We start from the raw sequence: 20,775 nt of genomic DNA on the forward strand, positions 1-20,775 counted from the left end.
AATGTTACCTCAAGGATTACTTAACACATACTACAAATGTTACAGCAGGCAACTGCAAGGGGCAAAGAAAACAAATAGTCCCATTACAGAGACAAGTCCTGGACTATACATCCCCAGGGAAGCAGCTTTCAGTACGAAAACCAAAGAGCAGCAGCTTGAAGTTAGCAAGGAATAGACTGACAAAGGAGATAACCACATTAAACAAACACGGCAATAAATACATCTTAAAAGGCAAACAGTTTAAAATATAAAATACAACTTTGGGGATGGCACCGTATCTTGGGCAATAAAATGACTTTTAAAGGAATACTGCAGTTTCTGAAGAATCCAGCTGGCACTGGTTAAATAGTAACATGGTAAGAAAGAAATCCTGCTTCATAAAACAAGAAAGCTGAGAAAATCCAAATCAGCATCTGTTGGACACGCTTCCTCTTTTTCGGTTTGTACATGTTCTTCCCACTGGCAAGTTTCATGAGCTGGTTGGTCATGATTCTGCTGACTCTTCCACAGTTTGTTATTGAGAAGAAAAGCTGCTGGACCCTTCCAAGTGAGTAATTGCTAATAACAAGAAAAAAATCAGGAACATCTGGAGCTCTTCTAGGGACTCAGCCCCTTTGTCTCCTTTGGAACAACCCACGGCAGGGCTGTCACCACAATAAATTCATCTACCATCGCCTCAACTGACACAAAGAACTATCTTAGTTCAAAGCAGGGAATACATTTTTGGTACATCTCTCACATTTACAAGTCCTTTATATAAAAAAAAAAGAAATGTACGGCTAACGTATCAGGTCAGAACTTTTTACTGAAAGATGCCACGATCCCGCATTCTGCCTGCAAGACAACTCCAACGTAATGCTACTGCATTTTCTTTGTTATATTGCAATGAGAAACCTCATCTGCAGCCTCAATACGCGTCATTCGACAGCCAACCGGTGAGGCTTACTGCTCTATCAGACAATTCACGTTATCAACGCTTGGTTAAGGTTTTGTATCCTAACAAACTCTCTAGAGAGAGAGCACGCTGCTTTGTTGTGTATGCTGGACATGAATGAAAATACCTCACGTACGGGCACAGTCTTTAAAATGAAAGCTGCCATAGTATTAGTCCCTATTAGCGTTTTGGATGGATGGAGAGTGTTCCTTTGTAATCACCGTCCTCCTCACCGCCATTCCCACGCTGTGGGTTGCACCGCAGAGCTCTGGGTGTGTGCGAACTGGGAACATGATGTGCTCGACCGGCCCCAGGGCCCAGCCAGCACGGTGCCGGTCACCCCGCGGGCAGGGACACGGGGCCATGGACGGCTCCGCTCCGCAACCTGCTCCCGTCAGACCACTGCAGGCACAGCTGGGATGTCCACGGGCTCCACTGGCCAAAACCACAATAACAGGAGTTTTTCTGTTACGGTTTCACCAGTGTGTGTTGCACCCTTAAGCTACTTTAACACATGAATCCACCTATAGACTATAAAGCCAGAAGGGACACTTCTACCTGCACCTTGTACAGTCACTAGTCATTGAATTTCATACAGCAATTCCTCTCTTTAAGCCGTAAGTTATGGTTGAACTAGATTTTTTATGGAGAGATTTCAGCCAGAAGAAATGATTAGATCATAGAACCTGACCCTCTGCGTATCACAGACCATTACATTTCACCGAGCTCCCCCTGTACTAAGCTCAGTAAGTTGTGTTTGGCTAAAGCATATCACCCTCACAGCTGAACATGTGTATCTCATTTCATATTTGAATTTTCTGGCTTCGGTTTCCACCCCCTCATTCTCATTATACCGTTCCTGCTCAAATAAAAAGCCTCTTCTGTACAATGTATTTGCTCCTGTACCTGTACACAGATGTGTCGGCACAGTCGTCTTTTCAAACAAAGATTAGGCCCTTTAAAGGTAACATTTAGGCTGATACACTCCATCATCAATGTGCTCCCAGAGTGACTGAAGCTGTAATAGCAAAGTAGTAGTTTATGCTGATACAGTAAGAATGAATCCATCTCTTGTGCAAAACAAGTCAGGCAGGTACGAGCACGTGTTTGTCCTTAGGACTGAGTCTACTTGGGGATCCTCATGAACCATGGCACAAACGTCCACCGAACGTCCATCAAACATCCAACGAACACCTGTTGAACGTCTGAACGTCCATCAAACGTCCATTGAATGTCCACCGAAGGTCCACTGAATGTCCACCGAACATCCTCTGGACACCCACTGAACGTCCACCAAACACCCGTCGAACGTCCAAACATCCATCAAACGTCCATCGAACGTCCACCAAATACCCACCAAACGTCCACCAAATGTCCTTGGCTCCCGCTGCAGTTGGGACCAGCAGAGGAGACACAGGACAAACCCTATGTGATAAAAAATGTCACTCCTCAAACATTGAGGCTTTTTAACGGACTTTCTCTCAAGTTGCATTTGGAAAGAATGACTTATAATATATAGTTTACATCAGTTATAAATAATATATGACCACATATAGTTATATATGGGCTTTTTAAGTGTTTGCTGCCCTTTTAATAAAGGCACGTGACATTAAATGGGAAAAGTTGCATACGACCCTTTTATTTCCTCCAATAACATAACTATTACTTGTAAGACAGTAATTTTGAAAATGGCTGAGACTGTAACTAGGATCAGAAAAATTAAATTAATAAAAACGATTAAAAATATCTCTGTAGCAAGGGGCCAAAAAGGCCAGTTCCTTCAGGCAATCTCGCATAGTTGTGAAATGACAAAGATATTGCAGGAATTATTTTTCCAATCTTCATTTTTTGTGTCTTTTATTAACCATCCTGTTATTTTGTCTGCAAACAAGCTTGCCGGGCTGTAATTAGCTACAGCTGCCAGTCCCCACATGCTTTTAAATATTAACTTTTCTGATAAATCCTCGGATTTTCTAAATAAAATTTTGCAATGCACCTCAGCAGGTAAGTAATTTCAGAGAATAGGCTTTAAAGCCTCCTTCAACGTTCAGTGACAACCTAGTCCTATATCCCAGTATTAATGTAGCCAAAAGCTAAAAGTCAGACTGCATCACAACCAGCTCCTGCCAAAATCTTCAATCCATAACAACAATATGTCAATGGGAAAAGGCATTTGCATGCTCTGCTCCCTTCGCAACAAGTGTATAATCATCAGGAATGCTTCTCAGAGCATGTTCCTTTCGAGCAGACAGAGAAAAACGGGTGAATACAACATCATCTCCAGGTTCCAGCAAAAGCAGGTGGCCACCTCAGTTGGCCGCTATCAGGAACATGAGGAACGTTTCTGTCTTCCAGTCTATTAATTTGGAAACTACCACAGTAACAGTGAAAGACGATCGCAGTACAATCCGAGCTGTTCTCAGTATACAGGGGGTTATTCCGAATTCCTTTTGTCTGTAGCACGTGGCCGGCAGAGCTCATTGACAACCTCTCAAGGGACAGAGCAGGGACAAGAGGTGACATCGCTGTGCTCGGTTGTGGTCATCCTGTAAGGGCGAGCAGTTGTAGAGGGGTTTTCCTGTAATGTCTCTTTTAAAAAACTACTTGCTAAAAGCCTAAAACTGATCGTGAACGTGTTTCTGAACACACCACAATCAAGAATCCAGTCTGATAAACTGAAAGGAATTTACATAGCCAAGTTTAAAAGAGGCAATTGGAGAAGACAGTAGCAAAGGTAAATAAATTATTGAGGAAGATATTCCCCATGAGCACTTACAGAGCTCCCATAAAACTCCATCTCTTTATGGAGACAAACCGCAGTAACTGTCGCAGATATGTCCCAGATCAGACCAAGTCTCCACCTAACATGGTATCTCGCCCTGCGCAGTGCCCAGATCCACTGAAACCAGCACCAAGACTACAAGCTGATACATCCTTTCCTCCGTGTATTCTCCCAATCAATTTCAGCTCGGGACAATCCTCAGCTCTTGATATTTGTCTATATAGTAGCCTTCAAAAGATGTCTGCATGCAGTAAACCTTCTGCATCCACCGCATGCTTCAGCAAGAGGTGCCCTGCTCTGCTGCCCCTGAGAACCACCACACGCTGCCGCTGGAACCAGCTCCTGCTTCATCTGCTGCCCCCCTTTTGGCACCAGGTGCGTAACATTGCTCCATCACCTTCTCGTGGCACTCACGATTCTGCAAGTCCATCGTATCCCATGTGATATGATCTGCCCACAGAAAAAGCCTTAAGATAACTTAATACACTCTCAAGGGTTAGGGTTTAGTAAGCCCTGACACTCTGGAGTGCAGAGAGGCCCTGCAGAGGGATCTGCACAAACTGGAGAACTGGGCACTCACCAACCACATGAAGTTCAACAAAGGCAAGTGCCGGATTTTGCACGTGGGACACAGCAACCCTGGCTGTACAGACAGACTGGGGGACCAGATGCTGGAGAGCAGCTCCACAGAGAGGGATCTGGGGGTTCTGTTCAACAGGAAGTTGAGCATGAGCCACCAGTGTCCCTGGAGCCAGGAGGGACCCGTGTCCCGGTGCACCCAGCACAGCACGGCCAGCCGGGCAGGGGGGGACTGTCCCGCTCTGCTCTGCCTGGGGCGGCCTCACCTGCAGCATTCAGTGTGTGCAGGGCTGGGGACACGGGAGAAAAGGAGATAAAGCTGCTGGAGAGTGTCCAGAGGAGGAACACCAAGTTGGTGAAGGGTTTGGGGTGAAGCCGTATGAGGAGCAGCTGGAGTCCCTGGGTTTGCTCAGCTAGAGCAGAGCAGACAGGGCAGAGCTCATGGGCTGCAGGTTCCTCAGCAGGAGCAGGAGGGGCAGGGTGAGCTCTGCTCTGTGACAGTGACAGAGCCCAGGGAACGGCAGAAGATGAGCCAGGGAGGGTCAGTTGGACATGAGGAAAAGGTTCTTCACCCAGAGGTGCTGGACACTGAACAGGCTCCCCAGGGAGGTGTCACGGCCCCAACCTGACAGTGTTCAAGAAGAGACTGGACAACGTCCTCAGACACACGGGGTGACCTGTGGGGTGTCCTGTGCAGGGACAGGAGCTGGACTCCATGAGCCTTGGGGGTCTCTTCCAACTTGGGACATTCTGTGATTCTGTGAATAAAAGTCAAGAGCAACACAGTCCCTGCGGTCATAAAGTACTCAACCAAATGAAACGTATTAGATAACGTTTAGCAGGGCTGCAGAGCCATGAAAGGTGGCATCTGTATTTGCTGAAGTATTTCAGCAGAAGCAGGTAAGTACAAATTAGTAGAAAATGCAATAATTAATTAAAATAACAATCACAGATAATTGTGACCAGTAATATTCAGTACTGATAAAGGTACTAGTAGTAGGTGTCAAAAAGAAATAAATAATAAAATGTATCCAACAATGTGCACATATTTAGCACCTACAATTCTGGAAATGGATCGTGAAGGTATTTTGTGGAGAAATCTAAAAAAACTTCAGTTCAATAATTCAATAGTGAAGAAAAAGATAAATTTTAGGAGTTATTATGAGGAACCCTATTCTGCTATAAATCCATAATGTGTCCACATATAAAATGCTGCATATATTTATTACCTTTTCATCTCAGAACAGATCTAAAAGAAATAGAAAACACAGTGAAAAGACCAAGGTGATTAGACATATGAGAAAACACTAGTTATGTTCAGGAAGAAATGAGGAAGATGATGATGGAGAGGTGAAATCACTGAGCAGGTAAACAAGGGATTACTGTTCCCTGCTTCTCATTAAAAATATGTAAAAAAAGCTGACAAAACGACCAAATAACACTTTAAGAGAACATAAAAGTACTTCCTCACGCAACACAATTAAGTGGTAGAAATCAGCGCCACAGGACATTAACGAGTAACAAATACCAAAGAGATAAAAAAGGTGCTGAACATTCCTGGAGGATTTGTGTGAGTAGACACTCAATACAACGGTCCCCACGCAGCTCTCGTATTAGTGTTAGTGAACACCAAGCGCACACGCCAGAAGAAATCCTGATAGGCAGTTCCACCTCTTATACCTTTCCCCAAGTATCTCTGGTGGGTGCCTCAGCGGCGTCTCCGCTGCGTGTGCCGTGACCCTGGACACCGGCGCCGGCTCACCCTGCTGACCTGGGACGGATTTCACCTGAATACCCCAGGGCAATTAAAAAACTTGTTACCTTCCCTATAGCTTTTAGTAACCGCATGGGTAGAGGCTGCTTTTTATGTAGGGGTAAGAGCAAGAATGATTCTACTCAGACCAAACAGATTATCCTTCCCTAGGTGAAAGACTAATGAAAAAAACCGCATTCTTCCCCCAACAATTTGGGATCAGAACAAGATTCTATTGGGTAAGAACGGCAAGTCACCTGTCTCCTCTCCAAAAAGCAAGTCACATCTCTGCTCAAAAACTCTCCATGAAAAAAGTGGATTTCAAAATCACAGAATCCCAGGATGTCAGGGGTTGAAGGGCCCTGGAAAGCTCATCCAGTGCAATCCCCCCATGGAGCAGGAACACCCAGATGAGGTTACACAGGAAGGTGTCCAGGCGGGTTGGAATGTCTGCACAGAAGGAGACTCCACAACCCCCTGGGCAGCCTGGGCCAGGCTCTGACACCCTCACCGGGAACAAGTTTCTTCTCAAATTTAAGTGGAACCTCCTGTGTTCCAGTTTGTGCTCATTGCCCCTTGTCCTGTCACTGGTTGTCACCAGAAGAGCCTGGCTCCATCCTCCCGACACTCACCCTTTACATATCTGTAAACATCAATGAGGTCACCCCTCAGTCTGGAGTGGTGATTGCTACAGTCCACACAATTAGTGAGCAATTAACAGATCTAATCCTTGATGCTAACACCCGGTACCAGTGCAGCCTTCACCCCGTGGCTGAGAACAGGACAAACGCAAATGCTTTTTCTCACTATCTCCCTTTCCAATTCATTTCTGGCTAATTTGTGTTTGCCCCATCAGGCTTCCCACTGTTTCCTAGCACAGCCCTGTTCATATGTGACCCGTCTGACATTCTCCCATCAGTTCCACATTTGAGTAAAATTCTAATTTGAAGTCACATTGCCTTCACCTTCTACCAATATTCTGCACCTTCTGGTTTCAATCATAAGCTGAGAAAAACCTGATTTCCCCAAGCACTCCTCCTCCCCAGGGCTTCAAACACACGCATGCCACAGAATAGTTAACAGTTAAATATTTTCTTGCCAATATTTTAAGAGTGCAGAAGGTTCCAAATTGCTGGTAAAATAAACAATGCCAGACTGTGAAAACTCCTGCCTGCCATATACGCTGATGTTAACAAGAGTTTCTTTATTACTGTAACCTTTCAGAAGCGAACAGAAATTATTTCTCTACCCTAGTCCTGCCCTCAAGTAAAAGGCAAAGGAGGAAAGCGAACCATGAAAAAGCTGCACGGTAAGATGCTGTGAGTTTTCCATCTTCTGTGTTTCACTCAGACTTGATGCTGCTGTGAATAAATAAACTTCCAGAAGATCCTAAAAGCATGGGCGAGGATTTTGAGAAGCCAAACATTTCCTTATGCGCTGAACAACACAGATTAAACCTACATACGGGCCATCGTCCCTCTCGCAAGTACAGGAGAAACCAGGAAACACAAAAGGGCACATGTCAGATGTTCTCAGTGAGACACATGATTTTCGAGCTCCTTGGGACACTCGAACAGCAACATCATGTGTGTTTTGCTAGAAACAAATAAGAGCTCTCCAAGATCAGATATGCTGGTATTTTGGGCAAATCTTTTGACCTTTTGCTTTATTTCCTGGTCTCTGAATATGGAAAAAACAGCACTGAAGTTTTTACAGAAGTTAATGACAATTAACTAGTTAATGTCAACAGAGATTCAGCAAGTGCTGGGTCTGACCAGAAACAGAAGAGGAAGAGAAGGGAACAGAAAGTATCTATTGAGTTTCCCAAACCAGAATGGAAAACAGAAAAACCCATCGGTTTGCCCAGACGTGCACAAAAGCATCATACACCATTGCTCATACCAAAGTAGCAACAGAAATCAGAGAAGCAAGCAAGCGCGGAAGTGAGCATTGGAATTATTGAATGTATTGGATTTGCACTTCCCGATCATTATGATTTATTCTACTCTGGGAGCTGTTTGCAAAAACAGTCACAAATAAGGGCTTCATAGAGCTGCGGGCTTTATACATGGAAAAAATGGGCCAGAGAAGTCAGGAAATGAAGTAACAAAACAAACTGAGTTCTAACAGGAAAACACAACCATTTGCAACCCATTGACCTGGCTGGGCTGCAAGGCACTGCGCTTGTGATCGCTGTGTCTGCAGCAGAACCCAGCGGGCCTGGGGGGGGCGTGACAATGACAGTGGCACAAGAGCTGCGGGCAGCACAGCCCAGGACATCCGGCACACCACGGGGCAAAACAGCCACGAGTGGAGACAGGAGCTGCAACGCCACAGCGAGTGACCAGCCAGAGAGATGGTCCCTGCGGTAGCTTTTGGAAGACATACAAGTGATGCCTACGTCAGAGAGAGAAGAAGGTGAGGCACGAGGATCCTAACAGCAGAGGAAGGCACTGACAATGGCAAATATGCAACCGAGATTTAGGATGGGAAAGTGTTCGGATAAAGAAATAAAGGCATTGAAGAAGCAAAGAAAGATCTGGACTTGAAAGAAGCAAATTCACGAAGACGATTCAACATGCAAGGGTGGGTTTGAAGCCAGCAGACCAGAGGACGGGTTCTGAGCTCCCCTTTGCACCAGGAGGCTGTGGGACGAGCACGTTGAATAGAGGTAGGACATGACCACTGGGAATGATGAAACACGCCAGGGGTGGCAGGAGGCACAGCGGGCATGACGGTTCTGAAAGGATTAGCTGAACAAGAGAAAACACGAGGGAAGAGACAGAGGTGGTGGGGCCAGTGTGACAACCAGTGTGACAGACACAGTGTGACAGTGTGCAGGGGTCCTGCAAGGAAACAAAGACAATTAACAAGAGACGTAAGAAAAGGTAAAGAGATAAACCAGTATCTCTACAAGATAAAATGTAGAAAGGGAGAAGTATGTGACACGCTGACAGAGGAGAAATGTGAAAGCAGGTGCCATCAGATACAAGCTCCAGCAAATTCAGGCGTTAGGGTAACACAAAAATGCCCAAGGACAAGGAGGGGAAAAAAACATTCAGAATGGGTGTGATGTATTAAGACCTTAAGTAATAGTTTATGTACTGCAAGTAAATGCCAAAATTAGGCAGACCTGAAAGCAATAACACAGCAGTAACACAGAGCAAAGCAACCAACGTGGAATCAACCTTTTTGCACCTGAAAAGTGGAAGTCAGGTAAGGAAGGCAACTCCGAGAACAGGACAGCAGGACAAGAGCAAGGACATAAGAGTAATTACCACAGTTGTACATATATAACCTTGGTGAAGATCATGTTAGCCTGAATGCACTGGGTGTCACAGAGAAATCAGAGACGGATTTCTCTTGCACACTGAGCCTCTTTGCCTCCTGGAAACCATCACTGTAGTCCATAAAGCTGCTCTCGCGATTTGCTCTCAGAAACAAAGCAATGAAACAGATACTAATCCTTCCCCAAAATAAAGGTTCTAACCTTTATCTCTAGAAGAGATCCCAAGTACCAAACAGACCTCACTTGTACCCTCTGTGCCCTGCGGAGACAAGTCTAGATCTGTGCAGAACACGGCACTTCAGCCACCCCTCAGCTGAGGCACCAGGAGCACTCAGGAGTGTCCAGCAGCAGACGGATGAGGACACAAACCCAACCAAGCTCCTGGCAGCAGTAGGTACCAAACACCATCCGGTACCTGCAGTCAGAGCCTCCTGACACAGGAGGAAGAGCCAGAGACACCACAGAGGTGGCAGCTGTGACCCAGGAATCACAGAATGTCCCGAGTTGGAAGGGATCCATAAGGCTCATGGAGTCCAGCTCCTGTCCCTGCACAGGACACCCCACAGGTCACCCCGTGTGTCTGAGGACGTTGTCCAGTCTCTTGAACACTGTCAGGTTGGGGCCGTGACACCTCCCTGGGGAGCCTGTTCGGTGTCCAGCACCTCTGGGTGAAGAACCTTTTCCTCATGTCCCACTGACCCTCCCTGGCTCATCTTCTGCCGTTCCCTGGGCTCTGTCACTGTCACAGAGCAGAGCTCACCCTGCCCCTCCTGCTCCTGCTGAGGAACCTGCAGCCCATGAGCTCTGCCCTGTCTGCTCTGCTCTGCTCCAGCTGAACAAACCCAGGGACTCCAGCTGCTCCTCATACGGCTTCACCCCAAACCCTTCACTAACTTCATGGCCTCTTCTGTGCACTCTCCAGTAGCTTTATCTCCTGTTATCCTGTGGCACCCAGAAGAGACCCAAGCCAGGGACACGCTGCTTCAGCCAAAGCCCAGGACACCCAGAGACGCTGTGTAAGGGATGGGCAGGAGCATCCTCTGAACCCTGCGCCACACCAGAACCTGCACTGCTGCTTATGGTACCGTCTTTCAAGACAGGCCGGCACCAAAAACATAAGGAAAAATTAAGTTATTCATTCCTGAAGAGGAAGCAGAAGATATCAGTGACATTCTACGAGGAGCAAAAAGCACAAGCAGCAATATGTTTAAAATGTATGGGGAACAATATAGATCCTCTCAGTGATTTGTTTGACTACTCAGATTTCGAAAAGACATTGGTCCCAGTATTTTTCTGTATTTATGAAGGAGCTTTAAAGTGCATTCACGTCTTCACTGCAGCAGCGTAGAGTTGTTAAAAAATAATGACAACCACAACACGAGTCACCTTGGTCTCAAGAGTCCCAAAGGTTCAGCCAAGCAGACCCGTTGATCTCAGCTGAGGAATTATGGAGAAAAGTTCAAAAGCATAGGAAGCTGATAATGTACATGTCCAAAACACGTGGTGTAACGTTACTTAACCCTGCACTGACCATGGGCAAATCATAAACGAGATGGTGAGTGACACACTGTATGGGAATACAGTGGACGATTGGTGAGGAGGTTGGTTAAATGTAAATATGCCCAAGTGACTTGTAGCTGTGTGTAGAAAAAGCACATACATCACACTAATTGTTTTACTGAGCTTGTGTGCTTGATGAGCAGAACCTCAGTGTTAGATAACACAGGCCTGTGAGGAACTCCAGACAACTTATCACTGTGTCTGAGGTCCCTGCTTTGTTGTGAGAAAGAGCGAGAGGCTGCGCCTGCCTGAAGCCTTGAAATACAGGCGAGCTCAGCAGGCCTGGTGATCTCCTACCAGGGCTGAACTGACCAGCGCCTGCGTCCCCGCTGGTGTCACCTCTGCCTGGGAGCTCAGGTGCGACTTCGGAGATCCCCCGGTACAGGGAACTAAAATAAACTTGCTCTTTGCAATGCACTCGTGGCTCTGGCTCTTCTTGTGACGTGCCTGGTTTGTGCACACACACACGGAGCGCTGGCAGGAGCCGGGGCAGCGCCACTGCTGTGCGCAGCCTGGAGCCGGGGCAGGATCCATCGGGATCCCCGCTCTGCTTCCACCTCGTCGCCACGCTGCCGAAGTCAAAGTGACGCAGCTGCGGTGAGCAATCACTTCATGGTGCAACGTTTGAATTGTGGCAACTCCACTGTGTTCTGGAGAGCCCGAGGAACACGGGGCAGCACTTAACACCCACAAGCACGGCATGGGGAAACCCATTCTGGCACGTGGCATGCGGGTCTCACTGGTGCAGAATGTGGGGAATAACGAGAAAGGTATTTCTGGAAAAGGTGCTTCCAGCTTTGCTTCTTGCAGGCCAACGACACTACCTTACAGTAACAGGATCCAACGCATCTGGGAAGTTTAAATTGATTTTTCTTTTACGCCAGAAAAATTGGGGCAGGCCAGAAAAGAACCCAAGCATATATTATACCTTGATTTCAACACCAGGGATCCTCGGTGTGCCTCCAACGTGCCTGTGTTTCAGACAGCCCGTTGTGTTAGTTTCACGGGCGTTGGTTCTACAACAACTACACTAAAAACAATGTGAGAAAGAGACACTTATTTTAAAACTCCATAGGCTGGTAAAGCTACATTTGCCTTGCTGTGCATCCTGTTTGTTCCAGACCTCAGCAAGGTAACATTCCATACACATGCATTTTCCTGCATATTTAGGTTAAGAAGATCCCCAGAATCAAATTTAGTGAATTTACTTGGGAAGCGGTACCTAACACTATTATTCTTTTACAAAATGACAAAACACTGGAATATTGTCGTAAACTTTTGAGCTCTTTGAGAAACAATCAAGGACTGATGAACTATTTCTTTGATGACACTAAGTTCAGCTAAAACATACCATACAATTCCTAGTGACCTATTAAGCAAAGAAAGCACAAAAACCACACACAGCACTTTTGTATCTCACTAATTTGGCAAGTGGTTTCAGTTTTTCATGGTTTGTGTTGTTTGATTTGGTTTGGGGTTTTTTTGGTTTGTTGTGGGGTTTTTTTGTTGTTTGTTTTTTTGTTGTTTTGGGGTTTGGTTTTTATTAAAGGGAACAACAGAAACTGGTAAGATTTTATATCTTATGTTTTCTAAATAGTCATTAAAAATTCATAACATTTTTCACTTTTCTCCTTAAAACATCCAAGTAAAGTTACACATTTCAAAATATACATAGACCATTTGAAAGTAAAACTTCTCCTCTTTAGTTTTATAGGCTTTTAGAAGTCTTTTTCAACCATACCAAGCACTATCTTCTATCTCACATCCCAATCCATTCCCTCCCCTCTCCGCACTGTTTGGCTCTGAACGCCCCCCCCTCTCTGCCCCTTCTCCGGGATAATGGGCTTGGTTTGTTCTGCGCATCCCAACGTGACCCCAGGACCTCCCGTCAGATTTTGGGGACAGGCTGGAAACCACCCCTGATATTCGAGCCAGCAGAGGAATCAACGGCGACAGCGCGATTCCTACAGAGATCAGGCTCTGTTTCAAAATTCTATCATTTTTACACCCTTCCAAAGCCATTCCAGAATCTTACTCATCTCACTCTGACCACGATTTCTGAGTCTTAATAAGCATCAGACTTTTTGTTCTCCACAGTAAGAATAACAAACTGAATTGTACCATGTTTAGGAAGTTTTGTATAAGGTAAACCAGCATTTTTAATCATCTGAAGTCATCTAATTGTGAAAAGAGTGAAAACGGTGTTCAAGTTCACAGAGCACGTCCCACTGACGTGCACCCCGTTATTGGTTCTGATGGCGCCGCCTCAGATGTACACGAGTGTAACCGAGAGCAAATTATGGGTCACTGGGCAGGAACGGCTCTAGCTGAACGTGTAACAAAGGCTGTATTGTGCTGTGCACAGCAGAGCCAATAAACCAATTCAAAAGACACGTAGATGTGTTCCTGGAAAAAAAGGGGGCAGGGGTCTAAGTGGTCTGGTGGGAAAACAGGAAAGTGAGATTAAGATAAATTAAACCAGGTTTGGCATGCTGGGCTTGACAGCCCCTCCTACTCTTATCTCTTTCGCAGCTTTTAGAATACATGTGGTTATAAAATTGTTATTTTGCACCCAAAAAACCTTACTAACTTCAGAAGCAGAATGCCAGCTCAACACTCCAGACTAACACTGCTCAAAAGCACCTACGGCAATTTACAAGTATTTGGATAAAGCCTCATGTACCTTTCCAGGACAGGCTGTGATTTGCACCCAGAAGCGTTAGTGTTGGCTTCTGGAAGGAAGAGGTGGGAAGGGGTGTTGGTTTTTTGGGGTCTGGCTTCTTTTTTCTGACCTCGGATCTCCTGCCTGATTATGAGCTGAAACCCCATTCCAGGGAACTCCAGCATCTCTAAGTCTTTCTGATCAACTCTACACCTATAGGTATTCAAACACACATAACCTTATACCAACTGCTTTGCTACACGCACAGTGACTAACACACAATGCTCAGGCCAGAAAGGTTAATGCTCAGGGCACTACAGAACTCTGTTAAGAAGACAAATAGCAGCAATTTCTGGTCCTGACTCAACTCCCCTTACAACCCGATGAGGCGGCTGCCAGTTTGCATCGTATAAACGTGTTCCCTGCAGCCGCGAGGTGGAGATCTCTGGCAAAGCAGGAGCCAAAGGAAGCCTTTTACCCGGCCTAATGTTACTATTAACACTTGGAGTCATTGCATCAAGCCAATTTTTCTGTTTGTTTTTAAAGTTTGATAGAAATGTCACTAGTGGAAAAATTAAGTAAAGAGCACTGGTTAGCCACAGAGCTGGACACACCTGGCTGCAAACCCACCAAAAGAAACGGAGTTCATTAGTCCTAGGGACAGCGGAGTAAAATTTATATCTGAAATATGCCTGCACTAGTAGAATTTGCTGAGGCCACAGGCTCTCCCTGTGTTTTCACAGCTGTGTCAAGTTTGGGTTTCTGACTCTCGCCGCCGTCCAGGAGTGCTGAAGGAGCTCAGGCTAACAGGTCCCACAACTTTGTAGCTGAGATTTAGATTTCAGCAATTTTAACAACCAGGTTTTGAAATAATACAAACTCCATTTGGAGCTGGAGCTGATGTAAATTAGCAGTTAAAATGCCTTACATTCTATCACTTTCGGCTCCAATGAACTTGTGTATTTGAGAGCAGATGGCATATTTTAATAAACCATCAATATCAATTCAGGAGTATAGCATCCATCTCCTGCATCAAGCGTTGGAATTGCTGCTAGATATGGAAACGAGATGAAGAATTGCAGCTTTGTCTGTCAACAAGTTAAACTAATCGCATCCAATTTCACACAGGTGCTCTGTCACTTATACCACAATCCAGGAATGTCCCCATCGGAATGAAATACCGACCTTTGATACCCTGCATGACAGAAAAAGCAGGGAATGGCAATTCCTGCCCTCCAGGAGCTATGCAGATGATAACTTAGTGCCCTAAATGTATTCAGTAAAGTTTCTTTTCATTCTGAGAAAGGCTCAGATTCTGAAATTTGAAGGCATCAACGGAGGATGAACATTAATGTCATCTTCTTTTTATCCACTATTCTTATCTTGATATACTTAACTACCTTCCTTTGGAGGTAGAATATAGAACAGGTAGAACAGCAGGACTAAATTACTTGAAAATAAATAGCTGTCACACGTTATTCGTCAATGAGCTCACAAACCCTCTGTCGTTACCTCGGCTTCATTTTAAAAGAACCATTGGGGATAAATACATCAAGATTAATAAGCAGAACCTAACAGCTGTGCTAACCGCCCTTTACCCATCACTTAACTCCAGGCGATTGCTAAAGCTGAGAGGTGAGGGGTCCAGCTGGGTTCCCCACGCGAGGGGCAGGAAAGCACGGGAGGAACGGGAGCATGGCGGAGCGCTGGTTACACCGGGATAACCAGCAAAGGGGAAGGACAATAAAGCAACAGTAAGGAGCAATGGAACAGCTAACCTCTTCAAACAGCAAGGCATACATTATTTTCATCTAATGCACGATAAATACTACCAGAAGAGACTAAAAAATTCTTTCACCTTGACAAAATAATGACTGGAATATTAGGAATAACTAAAAGATGAAAGAGAAAATAAAAGTCTGTAAAATACTAGGAAAGCCCTACGCCTTCCAAACACCTCGGGGGGAAAAGAACAGTCCTGATGCCCAGGTTTACAATGCAGGGGAGTTCCCTGCGCTTCCTTCCGCATCCCCAGCGCCTCTGCTGAGCTGCTACCTCCAGTTCACGTCCTCCCACAAGAGTCTCATTAAAATCAGGGGGTCTCAATGCAGCTAAACTGCATTAAATATCCACACAGATGTAACTGGTTTGGAGATCAAGCCCTTTAACGTGTACATACTTCGTTTAAGCATCAGCTATTGCCACATAAAAGCTACACTAACACTAGGTTACAGTCAAAAGGATATTACAGGAATTATATTATTGCAAACTAAGCATGCTCATTATTACATTGCATGATCGTTATTACCAACAAAGATTGTAAAATCTAAAGTCAAGGATAAACTGAAAAGATGCCTAACTTGCCAAGGCAGAGAATTAATGGCATTCAAACAACTTAAGATGTCCTCACAGTTGCACCACACGGCAACCACACCATTATAACATGCAAGAATTAACACTGGAGGCCCCAGATTGGATGAGAACAAGGACACTAGTGTGTTTTTCTAGACTTTGGGGAACTTTGAGGTGCAACAGGATAATTTAATTTGCAGAAATGGAAACCCTGTGCTTCCTTGAACTGCCTGTAAGCACTGGCTTCTTTTAGCCTTCATGTCTACTGAGAAAAATCTCAATACAGGTCTAACTTAGACCGTGCTTCACTTCTCAGCTCTACCTGCTCGTACAGAGAGCAAACAGCCAGCGGTGCTTCCCTGCACTGACTGCAGGACAAAAACGCATCAGCTGTTTCATTTAGTCTTTGGTACTATCACCTGATTTGCCCAGGCTCGTTCACGCTGCCTGTGGCATCTAACCAGGGACGTGGAGATTCCCATATTGGAATTTATGTAAGCCTTTTATTGTAGCAAGAAATCCTATGATGCCCGAATTTAGATTTAATCCAAAAGAAGATGAAGAGGATGACTTTTCTTTAAAAGTAAGCTAGAACAGAGGGAAGTTACATAATTCCTAATAACTAAGGAAAAAAAAAAAGCCATTGCTGACAGAAAAACTGAAGTTGCAGCAGAATCAACACTTTCCAAAACCACATGAAAAATAAAAGATCAGAGAGAAACTTCTTGAACTCCTAATGTGATCACATAGCAAACCCTACCGCGCTGGTTCACTCCCGTCTGTCACCAACGGCAATAGCCCAGCAGCCTCTCCCTTGGGGATGTGGCTGACAATGAAGACCTGACACTATGACATTATCGCTGTACAAAAGCTGTCACTTCTTTATCAGTCTAATTTATTTTAATCACAGACAAACACCTGTTTAATCATGGCGCAATTCTTTTCTTTCTCCGCAGCACAGGAGGCCATTCCCAGCTCTGTTCTCCCACTAGAAATGCCCTGAACGTGGACACCCTCACCTGTGTCAGGTCTCCTGTCACCACTGTGACACTGGGGTTATGAAATTCATCTCCTGCTCCACTGCTTCTGCACGGCCTTCCCTGGAGCCCATCAAACGCAGGGCTGGACAAACGCACTCAGAGGCTTTGAGGAGAGAAATGCCCATTACAGTGAACCAGCATAACCTCCTCAGCACAAGCCAGAAAGATCCAACCTTGTTCTTCCTTCAACCTTGCCAATGAACTTTCCTTGGAGCTACTCTCTCCTTACAATGTTCCTTTTGTGATAGGGACTAGGCATACTAAGAAACCAATATTAAAAATAAACTAATGACTAGTTATAGCCATGTACAGGTACTTAACATTAAAACCTTGTCCCTTTCCTTTTACCCACCATCCTAGATACAGAGAAAACTCAAAGCTCTGCAGGAATTACCTAAGTCACGGTTATACATTTAGCACCAGTCACGCTTCTCCCTACCCCAGCTGCTTATTCCTGTCCACGAGCAGCATCCACTTCTGCAATCACATGGCACACCAGAGAGAAAATTAATTACTGTCAGACAAATCAATGTCTTCATCCAGGCCACGGTGCAGTTTCAGAAACAAGGTCAGTGGCTGAATACAACAGGCTCAGGAATGAGGGGTCAGGAGTGAGGGCTACATACATCAGCTTCAGCTAATACAGAAGGAAACGTGCAGCTGCAAGCTCATTTTTGTGCATTCTTCTAACACGTCAGTCCTTTTATCACTTTACAGATGTGAATCATCAAGGTGACCAACATCACAGGTGACTTACCCCCATCACCTTCCCGCGCTGCTCCACATCCTCCCACATGCAGTGAACGATATAGCGACACATGTATTTTCCTGTGCGACCCTCCTGCTTCATTCGAACCAGACACATCCTGCAAGAACATAAACACCAAATTCATAGCTTCTAGTTTCTCTTCAAACATAAGAAGTAAATTAAATACATTTCGGCTCACGATTCTCCTTTCAGTATGTGCTTTTGTGATCAGGGAAAACATCACATACAAAGATTTTTTAAAATTTTAAATAAACTCTCACTTTTAAATAAACTTCTGCACTGAAGAACTGCATCTGCTGGATTTGGGCCAATCCAGCTACAGAAGAGTGACAGTGGACTCATTCTGGCTGACAGTACTGCAATCTACTTCAACAGCTGAACTCCTCAGCGTTAGGAAGGTACCACCCTTTGGAGCCCATGCCCTGTCTAACCCCAGCCACAAGCCAGCTGGGATGCAGCCGCAACGCTGAAGTGCTGTGAGAGTCCAGACCAGCCAAGCTGCGAGAGCTTAAGCAAGTTACGGACTTCACCCAAACTCACATTAGCAACGTCCTAAATTATTTCAACTATGGGGGTCTTCGGATACGTGTCCAACCACTTGGCAAAACCCCCACAAGCAGTACATGCTAGAAGAATTTCCAATTTCGTAGGTGCATTGTGGGATCTTAATGAGAATACCAGGTTGAGTTGGTTTACTTTTTTTTTTAAGCATTAAAGCCCCTCGAACTTCATTGCTGCTGTTCTGTCTAAAAAATAAATCATTGAAAAATGTATTTTGCCTCTTTCACAAGACTGAAATACAGGCTAATCCCTCACTGAGCAAGCAGCCCTGTCACCGGCCCCGCTGCCCTGCTCTGTGTTACGCTCACAGTGCCTGAGCGGGACTGACCCAGCTCCTGCGATGGGCTGATGCTCAGAACCCGCTTTGCACAAGAGACACATTCCAGGTGGGAAACTGCTCACTGCAAACTCTTCTCACAGCTGATGGAAAAGCAACAGAGCGGAGCTGTTGGAGGCCACTTGGAAGCACTCACATACTAACAACAAAAGTGAATGTGCAACAAGAGTAAAATGATGATTTTGTGGGTTTTTTGGCTGCTCATTTCTTCAGTGGACATGAGATCTGTGCCTCCCTATAGGTATTAAAAGTATTTGGTAAGCTACAAATCATAAACACTTGAGCTGAGCTGTAGAAGGACAGCTGCCAGTCTTTATGATGGATTCTATCCTGTCTGCTGATCGCCAAAGGAAACATCTTCCAACCTGCAAAGGAAGGTGTGTGGAGAAGGGTGAGGGCAGCAGCCAGGGACGGGAACGTTGGGAAGACCGTGACAATTTCTGCCTCAGGAAACAGCTGTGCAAGGACTCCCAAGGGTCACATTGTGGCAGTGACAGCTCAGTATCTGTCCCACAGCACTGCTGTCCCAGCAAACAAATGCAATTAAGAGAGCATTAACAAATGAATCCTCATCTTGCTCACAGAAGGATGACAAAGCTTTCTGCTAAAACAGTGGTCTAGAACCCAGAGAGCTGCCCAGCTACCTGTTCTTCCACAGAACAAACGCATAAAGAACCTAAAACTTGCCTGCACCGCTTTCAAAACCTTTGTTCCTCTTGTGCATTTACATAATTGAGCGGTATGAAAAAGTTAATCAGGAAGAGTTACTGTACCCCAAATTTTTATCCACTCTTAACAAGTTAAAAAGAAAAAGACTCAGTTTGAAAGGCTAATTGTGCCTAAGAAAAGCATTTTTATACTTCTCTTGCTGAATACACAAGCTTGGTGAGGCGAAAAAAAAAAGTGGCTTGGCACAAAAATCTCGTCCTGAGCATCACTCCTGGGCCCCATCCAGCCTGGGGCGGGGAACGGGAGCGGGCAGCGCACACAGCAGCAGAAACAACGGGGCACTGAGGAGCAGGACATGAGGGTGTCCTGAGTCCAACCTGCTGCCCGCCAAGCCCAAAGGCAGCTCTGTTGGGCCGCCCGGCGCTGTCACGGGGCTGCTCTGCTGCACCACGGCTGAGATCATGGAATTTGGCAGTTTATTTGAGAATTTGGTAGTTTGTTACTACACCTGCCATCTGAGGTTTGAAAGACACAGGCTCTTTAAAGACTATAAACCTTCTAAGCAGATCAACACAGTGTGAAACACGTTAGAGCTCCCTACAGAATCTGTTCTGTAGTTTAGTCAAATACTGACTCATCTTCATCAAACCATGAAAGCAAAATTATTCCAGACTATCTTTAGAAAGCTGGCTGGGTTGGATAATTTGTGCTGTATTTAAGTTATGCAGGGAGATTATATTAAAAGAAAATTATATGAAAGGATGCCTGAAATGCAGGAGCACCTGTAACTCAACCGTGTTAGGCGAGATGTCGCAGTTCCCCACAACACCCTCCACCGCAATTGCTGTGTCAGTAACTCCCGTAGTGCCAAGCCCAGGAGCAGCAGTGGCCACTGGCCTGTCTGGCTGTGCGGTGGCCCCAGTGCCACCTACTGTCACGCTGCTTTACACATCCAAAGCCCCCCCTGAGCTCCCCATTGGGCTCCTGGACACTCACTCCTGCTTCCTTGGTTGCTCCAGGGCAACTGTTTCTGGGGCAATGTTATACTTGTTCAGAGAAATTACTCTGCCTTAACAACACAAGTACCAACAGCAATTTTGGAAGGCTTTATTCCATTTAACCCATTCACAAATGACCAGCAACCCGGGGGGCAGGAGGAGGAAGCTCCTGAATCGACTTTGCCTTCAGCTGTACGTTGTGCCATACACTTCTATGAATACTGGCAACAACCAGAACTCTGAACTCTTCCTAGTTAGGATTACACATTATCCTGTGGCCCAGCCTAGCAAGTTCACCAGCTATTGTGCTTATAGCCATGTCCAGGTCTTTGCTGGGCAGACCTCACCAAAGCGAGCGTGGCCGTTCCCCAAATGTTAAGCCAGGATCAGCTAAATGCCTAAGACACTCCAGATAAACTTGTTCTTAAAACCTCTCTCAGGCAAGACTCCTCTGATGTAACTGAAATCCCTTTCTCCCTGTCCTCTCTAC

The 20,775-nt window shown here is 45.5% G+C and overlaps 1 protein-coding gene across 2 annotated transcripts in view; it reads right to left on the minus strand.

Moving 5' to 3' along the window:
• The window catches only part of UQCC1 (ubiquinol-cytochrome c reductase complex assembly factor 1), a 52,653-nt gene that overhangs the window by 8,173 nt on the left and 23,705 nt on the right, over positions 1–20,775 (minus strand). For both annotated transcript variants that reach the window (XM_080354363.1, XM_080354362.1), the window contains one exon: positions 17,709–17,817. In XM_080354363.1, the coding sequence (XP_080210489.1) occupies positions 17,709–17,817 (109 nt within the window). The remainder of the gene's footprint in view (positions 1–17,708; positions 17,818–20,775) is intronic.

Source organism: Nesoenas mayeri (assembly GCF_963082525.1).
Source record: "Nesoenas mayeri genome assembly, chromosome: 16".
NCBI classification, from domain to species: Eukaryota; Metazoa; Chordata; class Aves; order Columbiformes; family Columbidae; genus Nesoenas; species Nesoenas mayeri.